The following is a 27,520-nucleotide window of genomic DNA, read 5'->3' as shown; positions in this document are numbered from 1 at the left end:
CATATGTTTCTTAGGTACAGAACCCGAAAAGCTAGGAGAAGCCCCCACTGAAGCTGAAATTGGCCTACCTCTAAAAGAAGTTTTAGTAACAGAAGGAGAGGCTCTAACTACTGTGGGAAAAGAGGGAAGAATAGGCACCTGAGAAGCCCCTTCAGCCTGGCCTGCCTCCTGAGATGGGACATCCTGTAACAGTAAAGTTTCAGCCGGAGACTCCATAGAAACTCCTGGCAAAACCTCTGGCTCCACTGAGCCTCCTAAAGAACCGACGTCCGGGACTGCCGGTTCCTCAACCCTAGGCTTTGCTGTTTTGTCCTTGCGCTTCTTGGACGAAGCGGGCGTCGGAGCATCCGACGGCATTTTATAATTGCAACGTTTCCCAAACACTAACCTGGCACAGTCCAACCTCCTCTTAATAGCGCGTTTGTTAAACCTAGCACAAGAGCGGCAACCAACAACGTCGTGCTCAGGCCCTAAACAAGGTATACACAAAGTATGGAAATCCTTATGCGGTATCTGTTTCCCACAAGAAATACAGTTATTCACTTTTTCTGACATCCGGTTAAATACTGAGGCAAGAAAAAACCAAAATGTTCCCCAACGGGGTACTTAGCCAACTCTGATTCGGTCTGAAACTCCGGTTTCGGAAATATCTCAGAACGCCAACCTGCACTCGCAAAACTGCTTCTGCATCGGACCACGCGGCAAAAAAGACTGAGGATAGGACGCCGGTCATGCGCATTAGTACCCTGACGTACTGACGTCAGCCTAATGCGCCATGACCGACGTCAGCCTTATACTCTGGTATTCGGGCCGACTGGATGCGGACTATACCCAATTGTTAGGACTGCAGCAATGGAAGACGAAGAACATTCACTGACAGCTGTGTTGCCAATACACTATGAGCAGGCTACATGGACAAGTAGTGTTCACTTAAGGAGAGCTCTTTTGCTAGGCATGACAGATTGGGGCCAATGGTTCTACAGGAAATGCAGTCGCAAGACATTCAGGCCAGAATTCGGGGGTTGGAGACTTATGACAATGTTCCAGAAAAATATGATATGACTGTTTAAATAGAAAATAGTATCCTCCGCCAAAAGTTAATGCTCCTTGGTGAACAGCAGCAGTAGAAATAACAAAAAATAAAAACACGTAGGAGCAAAGCAATGAAGGGGCATATAACCATAGATGGTTTTGGCGCCTTTTCTAGTATATATACTTGTTAAGCATATACTTGTTTGTAAAGGTCTGAAGAAGCTTAATCAAGCGAAAGCGCTTACCTTTGTTAATAAAAACTTCTATTAGCTTTACTATCAGTTTGTCTCGTGGAGTTGGACTGCTTGTTTCCTGAAGATTGGACTGCTTATGTTGGAATATTTCCTTGGGCATTAGTTTTATATGCCCCTTCATTGCTTTGCTCCTACGTGTTTTTATTTTTTATGATATGACTGTATTTGAATAACTTTTCTGTTATCGGGGCAACAGAATGGATTGCTTCTGCTTTCAGCTGCCAGCAAGCTCTTGTCAGTTTTTTGACTTTATTGTATTAAGGTAACGTTTCATTATCAAGGGGTAATTACAAAGTAAAGCCACTACTTCACAGACTACATTTTTATGACTTTCCATCATTCTTCTCTTAGGATTTGGGTAAGGAATAAAGAAAGCATCACCACTCAGAAAGTGGCAGTTATTCATCTGTTTAGTCCCCTCCTCCAATACACATGTATTGGGATTTGTCTGCACTTTCTGTTAAGCATGAAATATTGCACTGTGAAAGCCAAGGTGTAGATATTCTGAAGATGAAATGTTTGTTGCACTGTTTATGTAGAATTCTCACACAACTGTTAACGCATTACCTAAAACTGTTGCCCAATAACAGAAAAATTACCAAATAAATGTCAATTTGTGTACATGAATAAATGTTGATTTGTGTAAATGAATAAATGTCAATTTGTGTACATGAATAAATGTCGATTTTTGTACATGAATAAATGTAGATTGTTGTATGGGGGGGGGGTAAATAAGGCATCCCTTGAAAATAAGCCCTAATGTGTATTTCGGCGGGGGGGAAAGTATAAGACCTGGTCTTATTTTCTGGGAAATACAGTAGTAAGATACATACAGGTGATGGCATACTGTGTTGGGAGAGATATACAGAAGTTTAATAAGAAATGGATAGAAGGGGGGTGGGAAGAGAAGTTGAGTGGAGCTAGGAATGGGAGGGGAAATAAAGGATTGATGAGAATGTGGCTATTGTGTGCGCTAGATCTGTTGGGGGAAGGTGGTTAGTAATTGTAATGGGGAGTTTGTTGATACTAAGGAGGAGTCATGATATCTATAAATATAATTGAAAAGGGGGTGTATGAGAATGGGTGTAGGGTAGGGAAGCCCGAATGTAGGAAGGGCGAACAGAGCGGGCTACACCTGTGGTTGGAACGGCTTCCAAGAATCAATCTATGACATCCAGACTTCTTAGGTAACAGAAAATTTAAACTAACATAATACAGCGTGAGAAGTATTTTACCACAGGATGTAAAGCTACTACATTGCAGCAAGTGAAAAAGATTTGTACCGGGTAGAAGGCTAAGGAGTACAGGTAGAAGTATAGAGATATTAGTTAAGTTAAAACTAAGTACATGTAGGTGAACAGGTCAAACTTTAGAAAAAAGATATATGCATGGGTATTACAGTATAGGATCATAGCAGGTTACTAGGCTAATGGCCCTGGGGCCCTTACAAGCCTAGCCAAGAGTTTATCCCAAAAAAGAAAAACTCAGTCAGCACCTGTCATCCCTGTCAATGAGGGACACAGGTGGAACCTCTGGGTCAAATTTGTGGTTTCCCACCCACTCATCAAGGCTGTGCTTGAAGAGGGTCAGCGAGGTACTCTAACATGTATGGGAAGTCTATTCTAGAGATGGGGCAGCCTCTAGGAGATAAACCTGTCTCTCTAGCAGGTTTTGTTGATGTTGCATATTAAATTTACATCTTTCAAGCAGATAATGCATGAGGAGTTAGACTTATGTACATGCAGCATCTTTAGTACGGCAGAGTCTGATATTGCCTTGTAGGTGAAACACAGATCACCTCTGAGCAATCTGTACGATACAGATTAGAGTGATAGTGATTTCAACCTGTCCACATAGGACAGGTGTTGGTGGCCATGGATTCTGTTTGTTAGGTATTTCTGTGGCCTTTCCATTCGGTGCAGGTGTTTGGAGCGGTACATACCAAATGGGGCTTTATACTCAATTATTGGCCTAATGAGGGAGGAGTACAGAGAGGTAATCTTTTTTTCTGGATGTAATCCCTTTCTTATGAGATGAACCAAATAAAAGGCTTTTCTGACCACTGTTACTAAATGATGGTCGAATATGAGATTGCTGTCAACCTGAGTATCTAGGTCTCTCACCACAGGTTGTGTGCTTAAGGGATTGCCATTGATGTGGTAATCAGTAGGGGCCGTGTTTTTGCTGAATGGTATGATAATCCATTTTTTGTGTTTAACTTAAGGCCATGACTTTGGCGCCAGTCATTTGTTGGTGTGAGACCCTCTTGCAGTATGTTAACATCATCTGGGGAGTCAAAGAGAGCACCCAGTCATCTGCAAACTTGGTCAGCCACAAGCCTTTTGTCTTTGCCTGGACCTCTGAGGTGTAGATGCCAAACAGTAGGGGTCCCAGAACAGATCCCTGGGGAACACCACTAGTTACAGGTCTGCCGTCGGAGGTGGCAGTGCCTATTTTGATCTTGTGGGTCCTATTGGTGAGCCAGTTGGCCACCCACCTGATGAGATAGGGATTTACACCACACTGTGTTAGCTTTTTGATGATGCCCGAGTGGGGGACTGTGAGAAAGGCCTTGGCCAAGTCAAGGTAAGCTGTATGTACTGACTTTCTCTCATTCAGGGCCTTGGTGACAGTCTTAAAGAAGTCAACCCAGTTCAACAGGCAAGATCTGCCCGTGACGAATCCGAATTGTGTGGCATCCATAGTAATATGCTCTATGGCTTTACAGATTAGACTTGTCAAGCTAATGTGGCAATAGTTTCCAGGGTCAGTAATGGCACTGCCTTTGGGCAAGGGGATGACAATGGCAGTTCTCCACTCTGCTGGAACGAAGCCTGTACTTAGGCTGTGGTTGAATATGGTGCTCAATGGCAAAGCTAGTTCTTGCTGGAGACCATGCAGTATACAGCCTGGGATACTATCAGGTCGCATTGAAGCTGTGCTATGCATGAACAAGCAAGGAAAGTGAAATTTAGGGCAGGTAATTCAATTGAGTTCAGTTAAACTTTATGGAAATAGTCAAAGGTGATGGTAACAGCGAACTCTAGGAATGCGAGAAGCAGGGGTGAGAGTTTTGGTGATGAGCAATAGACATTTAAAAGTACAGTTAAGATAAACTTGTTCTCAAAACATACATTATTTAGTTGAAATGAATGGGACCTTGACAGTTTCCTTGAATTCAGAGGTTCTATTTGCAGCAGTAGCTCTGATTCCATGGTCAAACAGCTGGGTGTTTCAAGTCTGGGATGTAGAGCAGGTAGAACTGGAAGTTATTTCTAAAAGGAGGAAGACACTAATGTTAGATGAGAGACAAACACCAAAGAATGTTAGATGCTATATTAGAGTATGTATATGCAAGAGCATTCGGCATGGGTGGTAGGAGAGAGGTTAAGATAGGTAATATGTGAAAAGACTACAGAGAATGGTACAGTACAGAATGAAGTGGTTAGAGTACAGTAAGAACAGACAGTAGAAAGAGTGTAGAATAGAGAGGTGGTGAGGATAGACAGTACATAAACATGAGATAATGGTAAGGAAGGGCAGAGCATAGATACTAAAGAAATAAGTTGTAAAACACAGTTTTATACCATATATCACTCAAATTATGTTTTGCATAGCATTTAAATATTTGACCAGTGACTACTAAAACGCGGGTCAAAACAGAAGTTCAGAGCCACTTCTATCTATTTTGCACAGTTATATGCAGTACAGTGCACCTATTGCAGAGCACAACATCAAAAAAAAAAAAAAAAAAAAAAAAAAACAAAACTTACTGAGTTAGGCATAAACCCCTACATTATCAGATGGCTATCCAAATGACTCACTGACAGGACACATGTTGTCCAGATACGTGAATCCGCTCCTGGATAAAAAAAAAAACTGTTACTAGCGCTCTCCAACATGGCTCAGTGTTGGGAGGACCCCTCTTGTTTGGTATATCCTTCTCTGAAGTGAAGGCCAATGTTGGGGACCTCTGGCTCACCAAGTTTGCTGATAACTGTAAGTTAGGACCAATCACTGAATCCCCAAATTATGTTGACATCCTACAAACAGGCCTAACAATTACAAATGACTGGTGCCAAAACTATGGTCCGAAACTAAATGCTAAAAAAATGCATAATCATACCCTTTGGTAAATCAGAAATCCCTGCATATTATAATATTGATAGGACACCCCTAAAAGTACACCCAGTGATGAGGGACCTAGGAACACAGATAGATAGTAACCTAACTTTGACCACCAGGTAATTAAAGTAGTGAGGAAATCCTTTTGTGCGGCTCAACTTATGAGTAAAAGTATGGTATCAATATCATAGTAAGTCATAGTGAAATTTTACTTGGCCCTCATCAGGCCCATAATCGAGGACAATGCTCCCTTCTGCATGTACCTAACCAGGCACTTACATCAACTGCGGCAGCCCCAGAGGTTTCTCACTAAAAAAATAAAAACAGTAAGACATACATTTTATGCAGACCAACTAAAGGCCCTATCCTTTACTCCATCTCGTATATTTTACTGATAGTGGACTTATGCTTGACCTACAAGGCATTCTCTGATCCAGCCTTGATGAAAATGTTAGATATTCACAAGAAGAATTATAAAAGTGTAACAGTTACATGGACCTGAACCTTATTTCTGACTCTAACAGAACTTGCTGGAGAGACAGATTCATATCCAAAACAATGCCTCGTCTATGGAATAAACTTCCCATCTATGTAAAACAAAGGATGTCCCTCACTCTCTTCAAAAATAATTTGGATAAATAGATGGGGAACCATAAATCCACTCCTGGGGTACTGCCCATGATCCCGTATGAACAGAGGCAGTCTGTAAAATAACTCAGGGCTCCAGCATCCAAAGACCCACTACCCTGATATTACCCCATCCCATATCTGGGGAATTAAGACATAATACTGTTATATCCTGAGTATTACTGGCCAAGCTTTTACAGGCTCTTGTGTCATTAGCACAGTAATCACCTATAAACCAAAAACGGCATCTTTACGGGAGGATTTTGGGGACCCCTCTCCTCCCCCCCCCCCCCTTTTTTTTTTTTTTTTTTTTAACAAGAAACATTTTTATTAAATTATTGTGTATGATATAGGCAATCTCGCATTTATATAAATGAAAATAAATCATACCAACACAATCTCCTTTTGCATTGCCTCTTGCCATGACCCTCCCAAAAATGGGAATCTGGAGGAAAGGTGGAAGAGGCAGGAGGCCCTGGGTGCAGGGTATGCTGGAAGTCTATCGGAGTGGGCTGTCCTCAAGCTAGCTAGTGTAAGTCCACAGACACAGATAACGAGGGAGGAGGAATGCCAGTTGGCACTGACCACTCTGTCTCCAGACCAGAGAGCATCCTTTCTACCCCATCAAAGTCAGAAAATGAAGCTGTCTGCCCAGAGTCCACACCCCTAGGTTCAGACAACTTCAAGCACATGCCTGACTCTGGAACTACTCTCATCTGCCCTGATGCCAAAAGGGAGAGACGACTCAGGTGCAAAGTGTCAAATCCGGCCCTGAATGGTAGGCTTTGAAACCCGCTCAGCTCCAAGACCGCTGGAGTTGAGAACACCAAGGTAAGGGTGGAAGAAGAAATCAGCCAGGCCATTGATCCCGATCCCTATGGTGGGAAGGCAACCCAGCCTGAGGGAGGAAACAAACCAGTCAATGCTAAAGACTCAGGTCGAGGACCCAAGGTAGATGGGATTAGGCCCAGTTGCATCTGAGCCTACAAGAAGGACCACATCAACTGCTCCAACTTGGTGGGTCCAATACTCTCAACTGACTAGACTGACCAAGAAGAAGAGGTTATGAAGGAGGGCTTGGAGACTGGCCTTTTAGTAAAAGGTTATGAGGACTGGGCCCAAACCGGAATAGATGGAATCCAGAGTGGAGGAGGCCATAACTCCAGGAAAAGCTTCCTAGGTGTAGAAGGTGAAAAAAGAGTGTGACTCATGTCCAAAGAAGCTCCTTTTGATAAGCAGGGTCTGGGGTTACTAATCGTTGGGGAAGGAACCTTCCCAACAGTCTGTCCTGTGGGAGAACATGTTTAAGTAGTTGGATAAGAAGATGTCACAGATGCAGCTCAAGGAGATGAAGAATTTTGGATATTCAGATTTGGCAGGTTAGAAGCATGGGGGGGGCACTTGTCTGCGATCCCCTTTAGGTGGATTGGGGTCCTTAGAAAGTACAGTTGTGTACACTTGCCATAAATGTAGATGTTCGAGTGTATTTACTGTTGCAGTCATCACTTGTGGGTTATCCCTGCTGGGTAGCCCTCGGTTGGCCCGAACACCAGAGTAAAGCTTTTCTCCTTCACCGGCTGCTGTCGCTTGTGGACTGACATCAGGTCAGCAGTGGTATAAAGGAGAGCAGCCAGCATCATTACATCAGTTTTTCTTGCCCTAACCTGTACGAGCCCCTTGAAGGCAATGTTTAAAGAGGCTGTGGAGTCCCAAGTCCACAAGAATGACTGTTAATCTCCCAAAAGGATAAAATTAAGGGGGAAGGTGGGAGGGAAATAGGATTGCAACAGAGAATACACTCTAACATCTACTTTTATGGTAAGTGCACACAACTGTACTATGTTCTTTGTGTTTCACTGTTGCAGTCATCACTTGTGGGAGGATTCCCAAAGCTGAGGAAGGGGAGGATAGAAGTATAAAATTCCTAGAAATGAGCTAGCATGCCTTGCAGAACTGCAGAGACGAAGCCTGCCCGAACCCTGGAGAACAGAGGCAGGTGGTAGTGTTTGGTGAAGGTGTGGACCAAGGTCCAAGTGGCAGCTTCCAGGATGTCCCTGTTGGGTACTCCTCTAAGGAAGGTAGTGGAATGTGTTCTGATTTAGGATGATCTTTTCCATGAAAAGTGTAGCAGAATTGTATGCAGTGAGATATCCATTTAGAAATGGTCTGTTTGGAGATAGGCTTCCCCTCTTTCCCTGGGGCAAAAGCAACCAACAGTTGATCCATCTTCCTAATGGACTTTATTCTCTCCAGGTAGTATCTTAACAGTCCGTGCACATCCACTGTGTCCAGAATTCTCTCTCCTTTATTCTGAGGGTTTGGAAAAAAGGTGGGGAGATGAATAGCCTGGTTTAGGGTCACATCTGATACTACCTGTGACATGAATGAGGGATTAGTCCTGAGAGACACCCTGTCTGCATGGAATATAATGGAGGGTTCAGTGGCCATGAGTGCTTGAAGTTCTGACAACCTCCTAGCTGAAGTAACAGCCAAGAGGAAGGCGGTCTTCCAGGAAAGGTGTTTTAGGTCTGCTGATGCAGCTGGTTTAAAGGGAGGCAATGTCAGTTTTTCTAAGACATAGTTCAGGTCCCAGGCTGAAGTGGGTGCCCTTCTAGGGGGCCTAATGTTAGATACACCTCTGAGGAATTGCTTAATCAAAGGGTGAGAGAAGACTGGTTGTTCAGCATGAAAGTGTGCTGAAATGGCTGAGGCATGGATTTTAATGGAGGAAAAAGAGAGGCCCTTGTTAAGTAGCTCCGCTAGGTAGTCCAGAATAAGTGGAAGGGACGGCTGGGAGCTGCTGTGACCTTTAGATAGGCACCAGGAGTTAAATCTTTTCCATTTCTCTGAGTAAGATTTCCTGGTGCTGGGCCTTCTGGCTTCCTTAATAATGTCTAGGACCTGCTTGCTCAACTGTGGGTTATCCCTGGTCCCTGGGGATAAACCATGCAGAAAGTTTGAGAGTGTGCAGGTTTGGATGTAGAATCTCCCCTCTGGCTTGGGTCAGGAGGTCGGCAGTTAACGACAAGGGCCTGTAAGACTCCTTGGTCAGGCTGAGCAGCAAGGGGTACCAATGTTGCCTGGGCCAATCTGGTGCTATAAGGATGACTTTTGGTCCTTCCTGCCTTATTTTGAACAGTACCCTTGGGAGTAAGGGCAGGGGGGATGCATAAATGAAGAGATTGGTCCACTGGCATGAAAGAGCATCCACTTTCCAAGCTAGGGGGTGGAACTCCCTTGTGCAGAATTTTTGCAGCTGATTGTTGTGTTGGGAGGCGAAGAGGTCTACCTCTGTTGCCCCCCAGGCCTGGGTGATTTGGAGGAATGTCCCCCTTTGGAGTATCTACTTGTGGGGGGGGGGTCTAAGTAATTTCTGCTTAGATGGTCTGCTAGGGTGTTGTTTACTCCTGGGATGTACTGGGCTATCAGGTGTAAGCCCATGGATAAGGCTGTCTGCCAGAGGGTCATAGCTAGTCAGCAGAGAGTGTAGGAGTGTGTCCCCTCTGCTTGTTGCTGTACCACATGACTGTGGTATTGTCTGTTTTTATGAGGAGGACCCCTGGTTTTAGGTAGTCTTGGAAGGATGTGACAGCCTTGTGAATTGCCATCATTTCTTTTAGGCTGATGTGCCAATGAAGGTGCCTGAGGTCCCAAGAGCCTTGGGTGCACCGGAGTGTCTAAATGAGTGCCCCAAGCTAGGTCTGTGGTGTCTGTGGTGACAGTCTGGCCTTGTGGTAGGTAGGTGAAGGGAAGGCCCTTGTTCTGAGTGCAGGCCTCTGCCCACTAAAGAAACTCATATTCCTTATGCATGGAATGAGGGGGAGCATGGTCTCTACAGAGTGAGAGTGTTGGCACCAAACATTCTTTAGGTACCACTGGAGTTTTCTCATGTGCAGCCTGGCCCGGGGGATCATTAGAATTTAGGATGACATGTAACCCAGTGATTGCAGAATTTTCCTTGCTGTGAGATTTTTTCTGAGCGCTAACTAAGAAAAGTAATTTGGCAGAAAGCTTTGTTTTCCTGGTGACAGGAAGGCTGTCTGGGAGGCTGTGTCCAGGAGTGCGTCCAAGAAGGTGATCTGCCTGGAGGGGTTTCGGTTTGATTTTTTTCCTGTTGATAGTGATCCCTAGAGAGGTTAGGGTTGTTTGTACAAAGAGCAAGTCCTGTAGTAACTTTTCTTTGTTGTCTGCTTGTATTAGGCAGTCGTCCAGATAAGAGTAAAATTGGATGTTTTGGTGTCTGCAGAAGGCAACCACTGGGGCCAGGCATTTTGTGAAGACCCTGAGAGCAGTAGATAAGCCAAAGGGTAGCGCAGAGAACTGAAAGTGTTGTGAACCTGCTCTGAAGCATAGATATTTTCTGCAAGATTCCCTTATGAGTATATGAAGGCAGGCATCCTTCAGGTCTAGAATGGCTAGCCATGCATTTTTGCCCGGCATTGGTAAACGTTTTTGAAGAGTTAGCATTTTGAATTTTAGGACCTCTAGGAAAGTGTTTAGAGTGGACAGGCCAAGGATGGGTCGCCACGTACATTCTTTCCTTGGCACTAGGAACCATTTAAAAGTGCACCTAAAAACATGCTGGCTATGCCCTTGCAACTCTCAATCTAATATCACCCTCCCCGTCCAACCACTACCTTTCTTTCCACTACCTTGATTATAGCAAGCTCAGATGCTCACAAGTCAGTACTTATTATACAGCAGGAACTTCTTCTTGTAACATTTGTTAATGTCTGTTAAGTACTTCACAGATAAAGATTATAATTGTCTACTGATGTACTATGTTCTTCATCTGTAAGTATGTTGTAAGTAATTGATATGTAAATTGTTAATCGCTATGTAATCCAATGTAACTACTGTCTGTCTATTTTAACTGTGGAGCTTTTCTCCCCGGGCCTCCGCTGAAAATGGACCTACGTCCAGTCGGACACTCCTGGTCAACAAATATAAATAAATAAATATATAAATAAATCTAGAGTAAAATCTTTTTCCTGCTTGCTCCTGTGGTACAGGCTCCACTGCCCCTTGGGCATGGAGTAATTGTACTTGTTTTAATGCTTCTGCCAACTGATTTGGAGGTAGATTTGGGTAACCTGATAAGGTTGGGACTTGTTGGAAGGTAAATTTGTAGTCCTGGAAAATGATTTGTAAAAACCATTGGTCCTTTGTTACAGACAGCCAATTTTGTTTGTAAAGAGATAGCCTTCCTCCTAACCTTTGATAGGAGGTAGAGTGAGAGTCAATGCACGTTCTTAGAGTAGTGAGTGGACTTCGAACTCCCTGCTGTGGGAGTGGTGGAGGGCCACTGCTTAGCTTTTTGCTGGCCGTGGTTTTGTGGTCTAACTAGTCTGTCCCTGCAAGGCCTCCCTTGAACCTGTCTATTGGGGGCTGGGAAAGATCAGTGCTTAGAGGGGAAAGTTTCTGCTGAATCTGGGAGGCTGAACGTGGAGAAAGTCTTTTACTGTTTGCATAGATTTAGCTTTATCCTCCATCTTTTTGATGACCTCCTCTGCTTTTGATCCAAACAAGCAGTCTTTATCCAGGTGGGCATCAAGTAGTCTAGATTTTACATGATCAGGCAGTAGCTGTTCTTTTAGCCATGCATGCCTCCTAATGACTGAACCTGCCACAGTGGCCATACTTGAGGCTTCTAAGGCATCGTATCCGCAGTGCAGGGAGTGTTTAGCTACTTGAGAAGTAGAGTGCAGAAGATCTGCTAAGTCCTTGGAAGTTTCAGAGTCAGGTAAAGATTAAATTTTTTGTTTCATAAGTTCCAAGGTGTGCTGTTGATATTTTAGCAAATGGAGCTAGCAGTTAAGAGCTCTAATAGCTAAAGTTGAGGAGGTGTACACTTTCTTTCCCCATCTGTTTACAGTTCTTGAGTCTTTGTCAGAGGGAATTGGGTTTTTAGATGAGCTAGCCTTGGCCCTTTTGGGCCTGTGTGTGATGACATCTGGGTCTGCTGCAGGGTTTTTAAACAAAAATTTATGCGAATCAGGCACCCTAAAGTACCTGTCGGGTTTTCTAGGAGTAGGGGGTAGGGCGTCAGGGGTGAGGCTAGATTCATTGAAAACATCATCCACCATGTCCAGAATAGGAGGGATGGCCAAGGGTCTATGCTGTGGAAGGTCTAGAAATTCTCTTAATCTTTTCTTAGACTGAGGATAATCTTGGGCTTCCCAGTGGAACTGCTCTCTGAGAGTTTGTATCGTTTCCCTAGATGAAAGATCCTTGGGGGGGGGGGGGTCAGAAAGAATGGATTCCTCTGCATCAGAATCCTCAAAGGAGGTGAAAGGTTGTTGTTCCTCATCTGAAACAAGGTAGTCTGAAATTTCAGAATCCGGTTCTGGGTGAACTTCAGGGGAAGTAACCCTTTTTCTTTTAGAAGGAGTGGTGATGAAGTCCTCCGCCATTTTCAGTAACTGCATCTGAGGCGGTGGAGGAGGAGTAAGATGGTGACTACAGACTGGTTTCTTAGGGGTGGTCTTGCTTTCAGACCTTAATAAAGCCATTTGTCATTGGGATGCGGTAGTCGGAGGTGAAGACGTTCTTTGCCTTGAATCTGTTGTACGAAGAACCTCCTCAGAAGCCGGTGCCTGCGTAGTGGCTCCGGAGACAACTGAGGAATCGGATAATGAAGCATTCCCCAGCAGCATAGTGGACTCCGAAAGTGTCTCGGTAGAGGCCTGTGAAGGAAACGAGTCAGGCATCAGGGGCTGCGAATGCGCCTCACTGAATTCCTAAGAAATGAAGACTTGCTTTTGGGACAAGTCGTCAGAAGGCTTAAGTTTTTGTGGTCTGCCCCTTTCTTTATCTCTTCATTTTTTGGGAATATCCACAGACTGCTGACCGGCAGATGCCATTTCACAATGCAAGGAACTACTTAGGAAAAGCCTGGCTACAAATTCAGCTCTATAGCGAATAGTCACTGAATTGAAAAGTGCGCAGAACCAACAACGGGGGACATCGTGGGCTGAGCCTAGACAAGTAACGCACAAGGTATGGAAGTTTATTTTACATTTGTTAACCAGTTCAATATACTGGCCCAAAGACCCTTTTCAGAAATGGCCAAGGCCAAGAAGGCTGTACAGACACTTACAGGAATAAAAGGATGTAAATAATTGCAAGTAAAAAAATGAACAGATATGCAAGATTCTTATAAAAGTAATTCAGTTAGTAACACAGCATAATTAACCATAAAATTAATGCAATATGTAAGAGCATATATATGACTGTATTTGATTAACAGAATAAAAATACAAAAGATGGGGCAGGTACATTTAGAACACAGAAAATGTACTCTTCATGGTCACTGCATTGTGAGAGCCTTTTCAGATGTTAAGCTTGTCCCCATCACGTCATGCAGATGACCAAGAGAAGTGTTGGTATTAACGGCAATGCTTCATTTCATGCATTGCTCCCAGGCAGTAAAGACAAGGCTCATGTGGATCTGTCTATAGCAGACACCCACAAGAACATTAAGAAGGTTCAACACTATAGGTGTCAGACGTGATCATTTTTCCTTGATAAATGTTAGGATTGAAATTTGAACTGTTTGTTTGTCAATTTCTGTAGTGTAGAGACTTAGCATGCCCCCCCCCCACACACAACCTATTAAATCAGGAATATGCCAAATTGGCAATATCAAAACCGGAAATCCCAAAACTAAACTACTGAAGAAGACCAGGCCCTTAAAGTCGGCGCCACTTATTTCCATCACAACACATCTTTTCTAGCCAAAATCTAGTCTTCCTGATATATTCAACCACAAAAGAAAACAAAGTAGTTAGGGGTGATCCATGGCAATTATATTAGGATGAATCTCATGCCAGGATCTTCACCTTGTACCTTGGACTTGACAAGCAAAAGCGTGAATAAAAGTGCAAAGGATTCAGTCACCGCTATTTATTTCTGTCTATATTCAAACACATTCTAATGCAGCTACACAACTGTACACATGCAGTGCAGTTTTATGTGTGGTCAGCCTTGATGCAGCATGCAATGACACACCTCTCAAATGTCCCTAGTTTTGACTCACATTTTAGCTGCATCTCTCTTGATCCCTCCTAAAATTGGTGACTTATGGAGAAAAGGTGGTGAATTACACTTAATAAAATAATGATAATTATTAGAGTTATAGCTTCCTTTTACTTCGGAAAATATATATTAATTCACATTCTCTTACTCTGTCAATGAGTCAAGTTAGCAGTACTAAAGCCTTTTGGCTTTTCCCAGTTAGGGGCTGCCACAGCAGATCACCAATCAGCTTATGACCGGCAGTGAATTTTTACAGTGCCGAATTGCCAGCCCAGCGCCCAACCTTCTGAGAAGGCGCACACACACACTCATGCACCTACCTGTGTGCCTTTCAACGTTCAGTCGATCGCAGGGAGGACATGCAGACTCCACAGAGAAGGCACTTCAGTGAGAGCCTCTTGCTGTGAGGTGACAATGCACCACCATGGCCGATACTCAAATTAATAGTACTAATACTGTAAAAGTGTCCCTGATTGTCTCTGACTACTTCTAGATTTGTTCCTGCTTCCTCTAGAGTTATGTATACAATGCTACTTACTTTAAAAACTTGCTCCATCACAATGCGGACTTATAGTCACAGGCCTTGTTGTCTGACTATGTCATCATTGGGTGGGATGTGCTCATATTTTCAGCATATCAGATATTCCTTTATTATCGAACATTACATAGTCACCTACATCTTTAACTGGTGTATCCTATACATTTATGCAGTTTGTTTATTTTTCCATCAAGTGTGTTGAGAGGTAATGTATTTATACTTTGCAGAGTGGCTTATCCAGATGGGTAGATCTTCAAAGAAAAATCATATTTCAGACTAACATGTTAGTGATAATAGTATAAAGTTTAGACAAAACAGAGACATGCAACACATTAAACTATCATGAATGCTTCAAGTTTAGTGACAGATATTATGCATGTCACCAATGTAGCAGGAGAAATTACTGGTAGAAATTGTAGGTTAAAATGCAAAGCCATAAATGTCGGATTAGCACTCCCATGTCAGATCATAGTTAAATAATCTAAAGTGCCTGGCAACTGGCAGAAATAATAAAAACAGGTGCAAGATAAATGAGCAATTTTCTTTATACTAGAAAGCTATTAACTATGTATATGCACTAGCAACCATGTCAGACAATGTGATTGGAAGGAAGAAGGAAATCAGGCTGGGGAATGGAGGTTTGTTAACAGCTGAAGGGGTGAGTGACAGATCAAGCCTGCTTCATGAGCTGTTAAACTGCTCTGACTGTGATCAGCATAAGCTGTAGTTTAACAGTTACGTTACAATATCAGTGAAAGCTACTATTTCTGTATGCCATACCTCGTTACAGCCATTTTTATAGTATAGGTTCTCTGGCATTACTAAAATCCATGAAGTGTTCTGCAAAAATATTTTGCCTACATATCAAATTGCTTAAAATTATGTTTTATAGTTAACATTTTGCAAATGCTACTTGCCCCAAATCTCTCCAAAATTGTGGCAGAAAGTCATTAAAACTAATGTTCATCGTTAAATCATATGGGACATATTCTGTCAAGGATATTGAATATTTGGCCAGCCTACAAAGCTTTGGGCATTTTCCCTGCACACCACATGTCTGCCCTAAGCATGCAAGTGCATACTGGTATAACAGGGATGTACAGGTACATCAAAAATTAGAACTTTCTTGCCATATGTAAACACACGCAGACTTCTTTGTCAGCTTTCTGGCACGAGTATTCAGCAGTGGACTTCAGGCACAGTTTTGGACAGATATATATCCCCAATGGGGAACCGTCCTTCTTCTGTGGAACAGTTATCTTAATTTTTTTCATATGTCTGTTAGAAAAGGACAAATGTCTTGTGGTAAACAAATCCCTAACAAGGATGTTCATACCATTTGTGTACTCTGTTTAAGAGAGCAGCATGATGTTAAGTCTTGTTAAATTTATCTTTCCTCCATTCTTAAAACTATAAGGAAAAGACTGAACTCCTTGAGACATTTTCTTGAAAACAGGTGCCTTACGGGGTTGGTGTATGCAACTATGGCCTCTAATTTCCCATCAGCAGATTTCCCCCTACAGTAGAAAAAGAAAAAACAAGTGGTCAAAAACAAGTTTCTAAAGAAACTTGGACATCAACCTCTTTTCTGCAGTATGGGAATAATGATTCTGTTGAGGCAGTTTCACATCCCTCAGACCATCAGTCTTGACTCTCCTGGTCCCGCTGGGGAGATCCCATAAGAGGCCACAAAGGTCCTGGAACACTGTAGGTGTAGTCAAGCCATACATCAGGCAGACAGTGCTGAAAAGGGAGAGCCTTCCTCTACTCTGACTGAGGGTGAGGGACACAATCATCAAACCATGATGATGTTGGAGGACGTTACTGGGTCACTAATGGAGGTTCGACCTTTGAATTCTTCTCCCAACACTATCAGGATCAAGATCCCTAAGAAAGGGCACAGAAAACTATGCATTTACTCCCTCAACACTCTTAGTATACAGAAAGGTTATTTTAAGGACCGATTCAACTTTGACAAGGGTCTTTTTAAGGTTATTCTGTATGTACAGTCCTTGACTCCAGCATGTACACAAACTAGAAGAAAGATATCTCCTTCTTCCTTAGAAAAAAAAGAGATTCTCTCTGAATCAGATGTGAAATGACATCAACATGTTTTACAGATATCTTGCCCGGTTTCCTGTTGTGATGACATGAGGTAGTGCCATCTATGCCAGGGAGAGTAGGGCAGTGCATGTGTAACATATGTCAGCATAGCTAGCTGGAGTTTTGTAAATACTTTTATGTCATTTGAGTATCACACTGATTTATACATATGCTTGTGTTAAAAATGTATTTGTAAAGTTGCTTGTGTTAAAAATGCACCAACAGTGGGTCCTGGTGGACAGAAAAGAGATATACATTTATGTCAGACAGTATTATTATAACTGATTAAATGTGTATGTTCTAACAGAGAATTCTGGAAGGGAAGAGGTTAACCTTAGTCTGGCTAACTTGAAAAATAGGTTGAAAATTAAATGGGTTGGTTTAGGCCATAAAGATTTTATCTTACAGGTCTGACTGCAGCCAAAGAAAAAAATGTCTGGGAAAACCAAGACTAAGAATCTTACTGTTTTGTCCTTAGGGGTGAACTAATTGCCACCCTAGAAGAGTGGACATTTTTGAAATTGTTTTATAGATTTCAGATGCTGCAACAGATCTTAGCAAAGCTCTGGGTTTGTATTGTATCAGAGTCAAATGACCAGATGTGATTTCATTCTATAACTGGCACTGAAATTATTTTTTTAGATATTAGTGAGAGATATTCAAGAGCTCTCGCAGCAGCACTTTGTTTTTCAGAACCTGACAGGAAAGATCTCTCCCAGATACATCACACAACCTCTCATCTCATCTTGCCTGGTTGTAGTAAGCAGCTCAACATACTTCATCTTGCCTTGCTTTAGTAAATATAGTGAGATTACTTAAATACTGTTTTTCTGTATGTGTGTGAATCTGTCCATGTTATTTTTATATCTCCTGTGATTGAAACTCTGGTGATTACTGTATATGGATATTCAGTATTCTCATGTTTTCGATTTTATTATTAAATATTTATATACCTTTCATTGTGGCTGGTCTTTTACAGAATACTTTTAACATCTTTAGAGTACTTATGCTTATTTTAATGACACTGTGGGTGCTCCTGAAAGCTTTGCTGCATTAGTCAAACTCTACCATTTGTATTAGTATTAATTTTACTCAGTATAATTGGGTACCATTGAAAAAGTCTAACCACTTTGGAGCTCTGTGTCCCTCTTCCTAGTAGCTGACACACACACTTTGATATTTGATTTTCACACACACACACACACACACACACACACACACACACACACACACACACACACACACACACACACACACACCTGGGAAAGGCTGGCACAGATTTACCAGCTGTGCCCCCTCTGCCAGACTATAGGGTAATAATGCAGCCACCAGTCAGCTACTCTTAGACTCTTTCAAAGGTAACTTCTCGAAGATACCAAGGCTGGGGGATGGAAGGATGGGACGTGAGGAAGAATGAAAATGGCCAACATAAATGCCAAACTGTGACAAGTACATAACCTCAAAATCTGACGTCCTTTTCATTCTTCCTCACTACTGGGTCAGTGTCCCCAGCTATGTAACTCCTGGATGGCCCTTAAGGAAGGATATGTCAGAGCACTGTTGAACCGAAGGATGGCCTGCTTCTAGAGACAATGTCCAATTTATAGTGAGAAACAAATATTTCATCAACAGATGTCCTAGCAGAAAAAAAATGAAGAAGTGGCCATGGATCTACTGGAGTGGGCTTTTGGTGGACAAGACAAATCAACTCCTTGCTGGGAATAAATGGAAGAAATGCAATCTGTTATCCACTTAGCTAAAGTAATCTTGGATACTGTTTGTCCCAAACAATTAGCAGAAAAATATACAAAGGGGTGATCAAATTTCCTGTGCTTCTTTTTCCTGTGCAGACGGAAATGCAAATGTCTTTGTACAAACCAGGTTAAGAGAGAGTGAGATAAATATTTGCCCCATTTGCTGTTTGCATACAGAGAAGTACCCCAGGAATCCACAGTTTTTTCATCCTTTGAGTTGCTGTATGGGCATAGGGTGATGGAGCCTTTAGATTTGCTTTGTGATGAGTGGGAGGGTGAGTGTGAATCCCTCAAGGAATCTGCTGTGGCATATGTCCTAAAACTCAAGACAAGGCTTAGGGAGCTCACGGGCTTGATCCAGGAGAACGTGGCAGGAGCCCAACAGCAGAAAAAGGTCTGGTATGACAAGAATGCTCGAGTGTATGCTGTGGGACAGCAGGTTATGGTGCTCATTCCTGTCAGACACAATAAGATGCAGGCAGCTTGGGAGGGACCCTTTGAAGTGGTAAAGAAGGTCAGTGATATTAATTACACAGTAAACCTACTAGGCAGGAGGAAGGGGCACAGATGAGCCTTGCCATGATATCGAGGCCCTGGTGCTAAGCATATCCAGTGGATGGCAGGCATTCCAAAATTCTAAAGGGGCTTTGGGAGGACCCCCTATGTCAGCCAGTCCAGATTACTGCAAAAAATGTGTTGTGCAGTTGGATGCTTCAAACCATAGGGTGGGGGGTGTACTCAGCCAGGTTTGCTCAGAGGGAGAAGAGTACCCAGTTGTATATCTCAGCCGTAGACTCCAGCCCAGGGATGAATGTTATGCAGCTGTAGAAAAAGAAAGTCTAGCTACAGTATGGGCACTGCAGAAACTTCAGCCCTATCTGTATGGAAGGAAATTCACTGTGGTTACAGACCACAGTCCCTTAACAATGGCTGTATCATGCCAGCCAGCAAAATGCCAAGTTATTAAGGTGGAGCCTAGTATTGCAGGTGTATAACATGACAATGCAGCACTGTAATGGGGTCAGCAATGCTAATGCAGATGGGCTGCCAAGACAGGGTATAGGTTAATGTGTTCCCAGTCAGGCCCACTTCTCTCAATCAACGTTTTTCCAGGTCACTTGAAAAACTAGCTTGAGCTTTCAAATGGGGGAGAGATGTGATGATATGAGGTAGTGCCATCTGTGCCAGGCAGAGTAGGGCAGTGCATGTGTAACATATGCCAGGAGGATACCTTGAGACCAAGTTTAAACATATTCAAAGCTGAATATTTTTCTCTTAGTACCAAAATTCAAAATGCTGTCATTACAGACTTTTTCCTCTTTACCTCTCAAAGCTTATCTGGTGATTCTAGACATCAAATATGCCTATTTTCACATTCCTATTTACAAAAACCACAAATGTTTACTCTGATTCTTTGCCTTAGGGTTCCATTTTCAATTTACTTCTTTACCCTTTGGTCTCAATACTGCTCTAAGGGCTTTCACAAAGTGTCTGTCTACAGCCAAAGTCTTCTGCAGACTTCAGAGTTCATATTTATCCCTACTTGGGCCTCATTTCTTTTGCCAAAACATTTTGGCATTGCTTCACTTTACCATGAATCTGTTTTGCAGCCCAGGTTTTGATTTAAATCTGGAAAGGTCATGCTTAGTCCCTACCCACAGGTTAGTCTTTCCAGTTGCCTTTTGGACACCTCTCTGATGGCAGCTTTCCTTTCCTGGAAAAGGTGTCTTTCTATCTTTTTACCATCACAAGTTCCTAGATCTAGCTCATCAGAACAGCTCTACAGCAAGGGAATTCCTCAGAATTCACAGTTATATGGCCTCATCCATCCTTATGATCTCATTTGCCAAAATCCAAATAAGGAAAATCCAATGGTTTTTCAAATCCATTTAGATCCAGAATTAGCATCCATTGTTCTTTCCTCTTCTTGCTCTGAATTTCATTAGGAAAGAGCTCACTTGGTGGGCAAATCAAGTACTACAAAAAGGCAGACATTTGGATCAGTTCTGTGCCAGGACACCTTGCAAAAAGGCCTGGAAAACAGATGCATTTTATTAGCCATGGATGGGATTATTACTTAACAACTCCCCTCTTTCTTGGATATCCAGTCGTACTAGAGATAAAGAAGTAATTGCAAAGACACATCTGGAAGCTACCCTTTGACCCATACAGCATTGGTTCTTTCTTCTCATAAATTCCTTATGGTGGACCTGCTCACAGAAGACAAAGGATCCCTCATTCACCCCAACATTTTCAGTTTCCATAGGAATGAATGGTTGTCAGGTTTTAGATCCCATTCAGGCACCTTCTTCTTTCAGGACCTGCAACAGCTATGAAAGGAGGCAAGAAAACTTGCTAATAGGAAGTCAAAATTAGCCAAATGGAAGAGATTTTGTAGGTGGTGCTGTAATACAGACCAAGATCCATTCATTGTGGGGGCCCCAGTGGTTTGGTGTTGTAATAGGTTCATAGGTTGGTACTAGGCTATCGGCCCTAGGGCCTATACAAGCCTAGCCATAACAATTCCCTGGCTATTTCTTCCCACACTATTTACTTCCTGGACCCCTGTCTAGCAGGGTGACTGATGTGATCCCCAGGGTGAATTTCCTTTCTCTCATCCAATTGTCAAGGTTCCTTTTAAAGAGGGCCAAAGAGGCGGTTCTGCTTGACTTGTATGGGCAGTCTATACCAGAGTCTGGGGAGTCTCTGGGTCAGGAACTTATCCCTCCAGCATGTTTTGTCTATTGTGATGACAAGGTTTAGATCCCAGGAGTATGTGGCTCTGAGGGATTGGGATTTCTTTAAGTGTAGCATGTCCAACAGCTCTGGGTTTGACATGGCCTTATATGTTAAGCAGAGATCGCCTCTGAGTAGACGATATGCAACAGAGTATAGCTGGAGATTTTTTAAGGTGGTCAGCATAGGACATCTGCTTTAGGCCTGTAATTCTTTTAGTGAGGTATTTCTGTGGCCTTTCCAGTTGTTGCAGGTGTCTTGAGAGGTACATATCAAATGGGGCGTTGTATTCTATAATGTGTCTAATGAGGGATGAGTACAGTGGGACAATGACCTCCTTTTTTCTGGATGAAAAGCCCTTAGTGATGAGGTGTGCCACATAGAAGGATTTCCTGACTGTTATGGCGATGTGGTTATCGAAAGTGAGACCACTGCCACCTGTGTCCCTAAGTCTCTTATCACACTTTCGGTGTTTAATGTACTGCCACCTATGTGGTAATTCACGGGTACATGTTTTTTCCCAAAGGGGATAAATATACATTTATTGGCACTGAGCTTGAGCCCATGGCTCTGGCACCATGCACCTGTTTCTGTAAGGCCCTTTTGTAGAGTATCCACATCATTTGGAGATCCAATAATGGCTCCCAGTTTACAGTCATCTGTGAACTTTGTTAGCCAGAGTCCCTTAGTATTGGCCTGTACATCAGAGAAGTAGATGCCAAACAAGACTGGTCCCAGGACTGAACCCTGAGGTACTCCACTTGTCACTTGTCTGGAGGTGGATTTGGGGTCAGTTACTTTTACAGTGTGGGTTCTGTCAGTAAGCCAGTTGGCGACCCATTGAGTGACGTAGGGATTAATGCCCAGCTTAGTAAGTTTATCTATGATTCCAGAGTGGGGGATGGTGTCAAAGGCCTTGGCGAGGTCCAGATAGGCTGTGTGGACCGCCTTACCCTCATCCACGGCTCTGGAGACTGATTTGAAGAAGTCAATCAGGTTCAGGAAACAAGATCAGCCCTTCACACACCCAAACTGGGAGGGGTCCAGTGTTTCAAGGTTGCCATTGTCTTTGTTTTTAAGTTCCATGATAACACGTTCCATGGCCTTGCAGATCAGGCTCGTCAGACAGATGGGGCGGTAGTTCCCAGGATCCAAGGTGGATCCCCCCTTGTGGAGTGGGATAACTGTAGCTGTGCGCCACTCAGTGGGCATGAAGCCTGAGGTGAGGCTATGATTAGATATGACACTTAGGTGAGGTGCCAGTTCATTTTGTAGTTCATGTAGTACACAGCCCAGGATGTCATCTGTTCCCATGGATGCTGTATTCTTAGCTCTGGAGAGTATGTTTTTTACCTGTGTGGACGTTATTACCGGAATTTGGCAATCATCTGGTATTGAGATGGGCCATTTAGGGGGTGAGAGGGGGATGAAGTTGGCACTGAATCGATCTGCAAGGATACTGGCCATATCCTTGGGATCAGTATATTTAATGCCATTCTGTTGTAGTTCAGAGCAGATCTGAGCATTGCCACTTAGATTCTTGACATAGTTATAGAATGCCTTGTGGTTGTCTTTGGAATCTTTGGCAATTTTATTTTCGTAACTAGCTTTGGAGGATTTTATGACGAATCTCAGCTTCTTAGGGAGGCTGGTAAGGGAGTTTTTTGCATCCTGGGATTTTCCTCTTTTCTGCAACAGTTTCTTCCTTTTGTTGTAAAGTTTGTTTGATGTCAGGAGACCACCAGATTGGCTTCATTTTTTTGGAGGAGAGCATCTTGGCTCTATTTGGGATGGCACGATTCATGCATGAGTGGATGTGCTCGTACAGTGCCTTAGTGTAGGACTTAGCAGTTGAACTTTCAATTCCCGTCTGCATAGGTGTCATGACGTTTGTCACTTCTGACTTGAATAGCATGAAGTTGGCTTTGTAGAAGTTTTTATGGAGGTTTCCTTACTGGGGGTGGGGGTGGGATGTGGATGTTAAGGGTGATTAGCTTATGGTCTGACCTGACCAACGAGGGGGTGACCATAGGTGTGGAGCATTGATTTCCCATGTTGGTAATGACCAGGTCTAGGATATTGGAGCCCCTGGTGGGACAATGGATTAGTTGATCCAGGGCACTGGAATTTATGAATTCCAAGAACCGTTGGGCAAAGGTGTGTGTTGGTACACGAGTAGTTTTCCCAGTTAATAGCAGGGTAGTTGAAGTCACCCACTATTAGGGTGTTTGGTTGTATCTTAATATTTTCCAGTATGTTTAGAAAGGTGTAGTGAGAACCTTGGGGCATGGTGGGGGATCTGTAGCCAGCTACAATTTGGATTGCAGTTTTACCTAGTGTTAGTTGCACCTGAAGAATTTTAGACGCATTGTGTTGGGCAACTAGCCTGGTGGTGTGACTATCCTTGGTGAATATGGACACTCCTCCACCTTTAGTGTTTTGATCCTGGTTTGGTGGCTGAAAAGTGTGGTAAGATTTGTAGCCTGGTATTGCAGGGGTGCTCTCTGGAGCCTTGAACCAGGTAAAATTTGCATCTTCAATCTGTAAAGCTCTTTCCAGCAGTGGGAATCAAACCTTGCACCTTGTGATTGAAAGGCATACACCTTAACCACTGTACCACTTGGCCTTTCAGCCCAAAGTCCATCCTGTGTGGGTGGCCCCATTGGTTTTGCAGTACCTGTGTAAATGCCCAAATCAGGCCTAACATTCCACTTTTATCAAGTACACCTTCTGGACATTTCTGCCTGTGTGACACTGGATTCCCCCATTTCTTCTTTATTTCTCATTAAACAATTCTTAAAAGGAGGTATTACATATTAGACAACCCAGTGAAGATGTGGCATCTTAATGGGATTTAAATTTTGTTTTGGATAAATTAACTCTTTCACCCTGTGAAAAAGGTGGCAGTGCTTCCCCAAAATTTCTTTCCCGAAGACTGCTTTTCTCAGTGTGCAAACTTCTGCAAGGCAGGTCTGTGAACTCCAGACACTCATGTCAATTCACACCTTTTTGATTTTCCATAAAGATAGGGTAAGCCTTTCAACCAACCCTTCCTCTATGCCTAAAGTTGTTTTTGAATTTACTTAAAACTACACTATTTCACTCCGTGTATTCTTTCATTAGCTCCAATACCAGTGAGTAAAAATGTTATATATTAGATGTTCACAGAAAACTCAGATTTTACTTGTACAGGACTAAAGATTTCAGAGTTCAGGAAATCTGATCAACTTATTGTTTCCTTTGATGGCAAAAAAAGGACAGCCAGCTTCTAATTAACCATATCCAGATGCCTGTCTCAAGCTATTCAATTCTGTTACTCTAATCATGGTAAAAATCCCCCTCAGAATGTTAAGGCACACTCTATTAGGGTTAAAGACTTCTGGGGCTTTTTGGTAAACAGTGAATTCTAGAGCCAATCTAGAGGCAGGTAACTGTCTTCAGTACATACTTTCAGTATGCACAATAAAAATGACTCATTTTCCAGAGCTTAGAACAATATTTTCTTCAGAGTCTCTAGATTGTGACTTTGATCCCTCTACCCTTTCTTTCAAAGATTTGACAATCATTCCATACAGCTAAAGACTATTACAACAGTGATCCAATGATAAACAATGTATAGTTTTGTAAGTTAACTTATCATTACAGAAGATTCTCAAATGGATCAATGTTGCAGTAGACACACCCACCCACCTGCCCCCTTTTTATTTTTCTGTCTTACCTTAGCCAGGGTGAGGTCCTTGTCACGTTAGTTTGAACTTTTTGAAATGGTTTTACAAAGATCTTTATGTTTCAGCCACTCTCTTTAGGGCAAGAAAACTCTGATTTATGGCACATTTGTATGTTCCTCTGATACCAGCATGCACTCACATAATTGGGCAGATGTATGGTGTGTGTGTGTGTGTGTGTGTGTGTGTGTGTGTGTGTGTGTGTGTGTGTGTGTGTGTGTGTGTGTGTGTGTGTGTGTGTGTGTATCTAAGGCACATGAGGCTTTGTAGACTGCCTGGATGTCCAATAACCTTAGCATAAAATGTCCCAAACAGCTAAAAGCTACTGCAACAGCAGTATATTTGAATATCTGTTGTTATGGAAAAAAAACCTACACAGATGACCTTTCAGTTTACTTGCTCATTAAGGTAAAACATGGTATTTTGCTCACCATGACGAGCAGCAAGGTAAACTTCTTCCCACGTATATTCTGCCAGGTTAACAGGCTGCATCACCCATGGGTCTTTAATGAGTTCATCTAAGGTCATCCTTTTCTGCGGATCTGGACACAACAGCCATGAGACCAATGTCATAAGATCTACGATGAGAAACAAGGGAAAAAAAAACAATTTTTATATTAAAATATCAATCTGGAAGGGAAAGAAATGAGCGATACAGTGACAGTGAAAATAGCATTATACTGTATTTTTATGCACAATCAACATAACAGTTACTTCTCTGGCTTTCTTTTGTACATTTGATTCCATTGACATGTTGTTCATTCAGTAAAATAGACATTTATAAGAAATATACTTTTTATTCTCCTTTGGGGTGGCCACGGTGGTGTAGTGGTTAGCGTTGCCACCTCACAGCAAGAGGCTCTCCGGTGTTCGATCCTCGGCTGGGGTGCCTTCTGTGCGGAGTCTGCATGTCCTCCCTGTGGTCACGTGGGTTTCCTCCGAGTGCTCCAGTTTCCTCTCACATCCCAAAGACATGCTGTAGGTGGATTGGATACCTTAAATTGGCCTTAGGCATGAGTGTGTGTGCCATCCGTGAAAGGTTGGGCGCTGGGCTGGCAACTCAATACCGTAAAACTCCACTGCCAATCATGAGTGGACAGGTGATCTGCTGTGGTGACCCCTAACCGGTAAAAGACGAAAGAAGAAGAAGATACTTTTTATTCTCCTTTCTAATTTATTTTTCATTATTCACTCCATGTTGATTATCACTAATCTGAAGAGAAAACATCTACAGAAACATATGCTGTGATAGCATATTAGGATGTGCAGCAAACAAATTATGACAGCTGAATGGGCCCCAAAAAGCAAAAATATCACAGCATACAAACAAAAAAGGGGCTAAACCACCTCTCAAAAGTAAAAAGCAAGATATAATAAGCAAAGCTTTCAAGCATAATAAACTCTTCTTCAGTGCATAAAAAAGTATAAACCGTTCAAACTTCTCTGAAGAGATGGGATTTGGACTGTGTGTAAACATTTAATTTACATAATACCTTATGTTTTTAGAATTTGAGTTTTAGAAATGAAGTTTGGAAAGGAAGGAGGACTGGGAGTTCGTACAGCACAAGCGTACTTTATGGCTCCATCCTGCATCTCCCTGTTTCTCTCTAATTTCATTTGGACTTTGTTCTGGTTTTCATTAATGTATTCAGGTCTATAGGATTTCATCTGGCCACGAGGAGTGGATACCTCCTGTTTGTGTTTTGGCTGTCTGCCATTTGCAATTTTAGGGCTGAAGAGACGCTATTTGGATTATCTTTTGCAACATTGGTGAGTCATTTGTTCGTTTGGCAGAATAGTCACTCTTGGTTATCTCTCCAAACTTACTGGGGCAAGAATCTGGTTTGAACTAAATGTTTTCAGGTTTGGTTTGGGTCAAGAATCTGGTCTGAATTAAACGTTTTCAGGTTCGGTTTGGGTCAAGAATCTGGTCTGAACTAAACGTTTTCAGGTTCGGTTTATATCAATGATCCAATTAACAGCTTATATAAGACTTTCGCAGTTCCTTGACTATTGGTGGAAATATTTATAAATAGCTTATTCTGCAAGTTACATCATATATTTTTGGCCTTATTGAAGCATGTTCTTGCTAGTATTTGTATGAAATGGTCTAACTTTCAGGTCTGAAGAGACGGATTTGGACTGTGTGCGAACATTTATGTGAATTCTTGCTTGGTAATGACCCATTATTGTGAATGTCACTATTTATAACATCGTCGGATCTAAACTGCGGTAAAGACTTGGATTATAGGTTTGCAGTTTTACTGTTAAACACCTTTTTGTAGTTGCTAAATTTCCAGGTATATTTGGTTTGTAAAGAATATATATTTTGTGGTATATTTTAATATTTCTTTAGTTTTTCAAGGGTATACCAGTCACATTTTAGTACCTACCAGCATACCCTCACTCTTCTCTCCACACTCAAACCACACAACCAACAGTATCCAACCACCACTCACTCAAAAATGCATTTCAAACTAGAAATTCTTTGTTTTACACTCACATACCTAACTTACATCGCAACCATTCATACTAACACAACATTAGAAAACACTACGGTCCATATAACACATACTTACACAAAATCAA

General features: G+C 42.4%; 1 protein-coding gene across 2 annotated transcripts in view; it reads right to left on the bottom strand.

Moving 5' to 3' along the window:
- PASK (PAS domain containing serine/threonine kinase) overlaps nt 1-27,520 on the bottom strand; it is a 1,620,160-nt gene that overhangs the window by 78,130 nt on the left and 1,514,510 nt on the right. For both annotated transcript variants that reach the window (XM_044056691.1, XM_044056692.1), the window contains exon 18: nt 25,363-25,509. In XM_044056691.1, coding sequence (XP_043912626.1) covers nt 25,363-25,509 — 147 coding nt within the window. The remainder of the gene's footprint in view (nt 1-25,362; nt 25,510-27,520) is intronic.

Source organism: Protopterus annectens, chromosome 14.part0 (genome assembly GCF_019279795.1).
Source record: "Protopterus annectens isolate FY-2018-M chromosome 14.part0, PAN1.0, whole genome shotgun sequence".
Taxonomy (NCBI): Eukaryota; Metazoa; Chordata; order Ceratodontiformes; family Protopteridae; genus Protopterus; species Protopterus annectens.
Note: the sequence above shows the minus strand (reverse complement) of the source record. Positions and strands in the feature narration are given on the sequence as shown.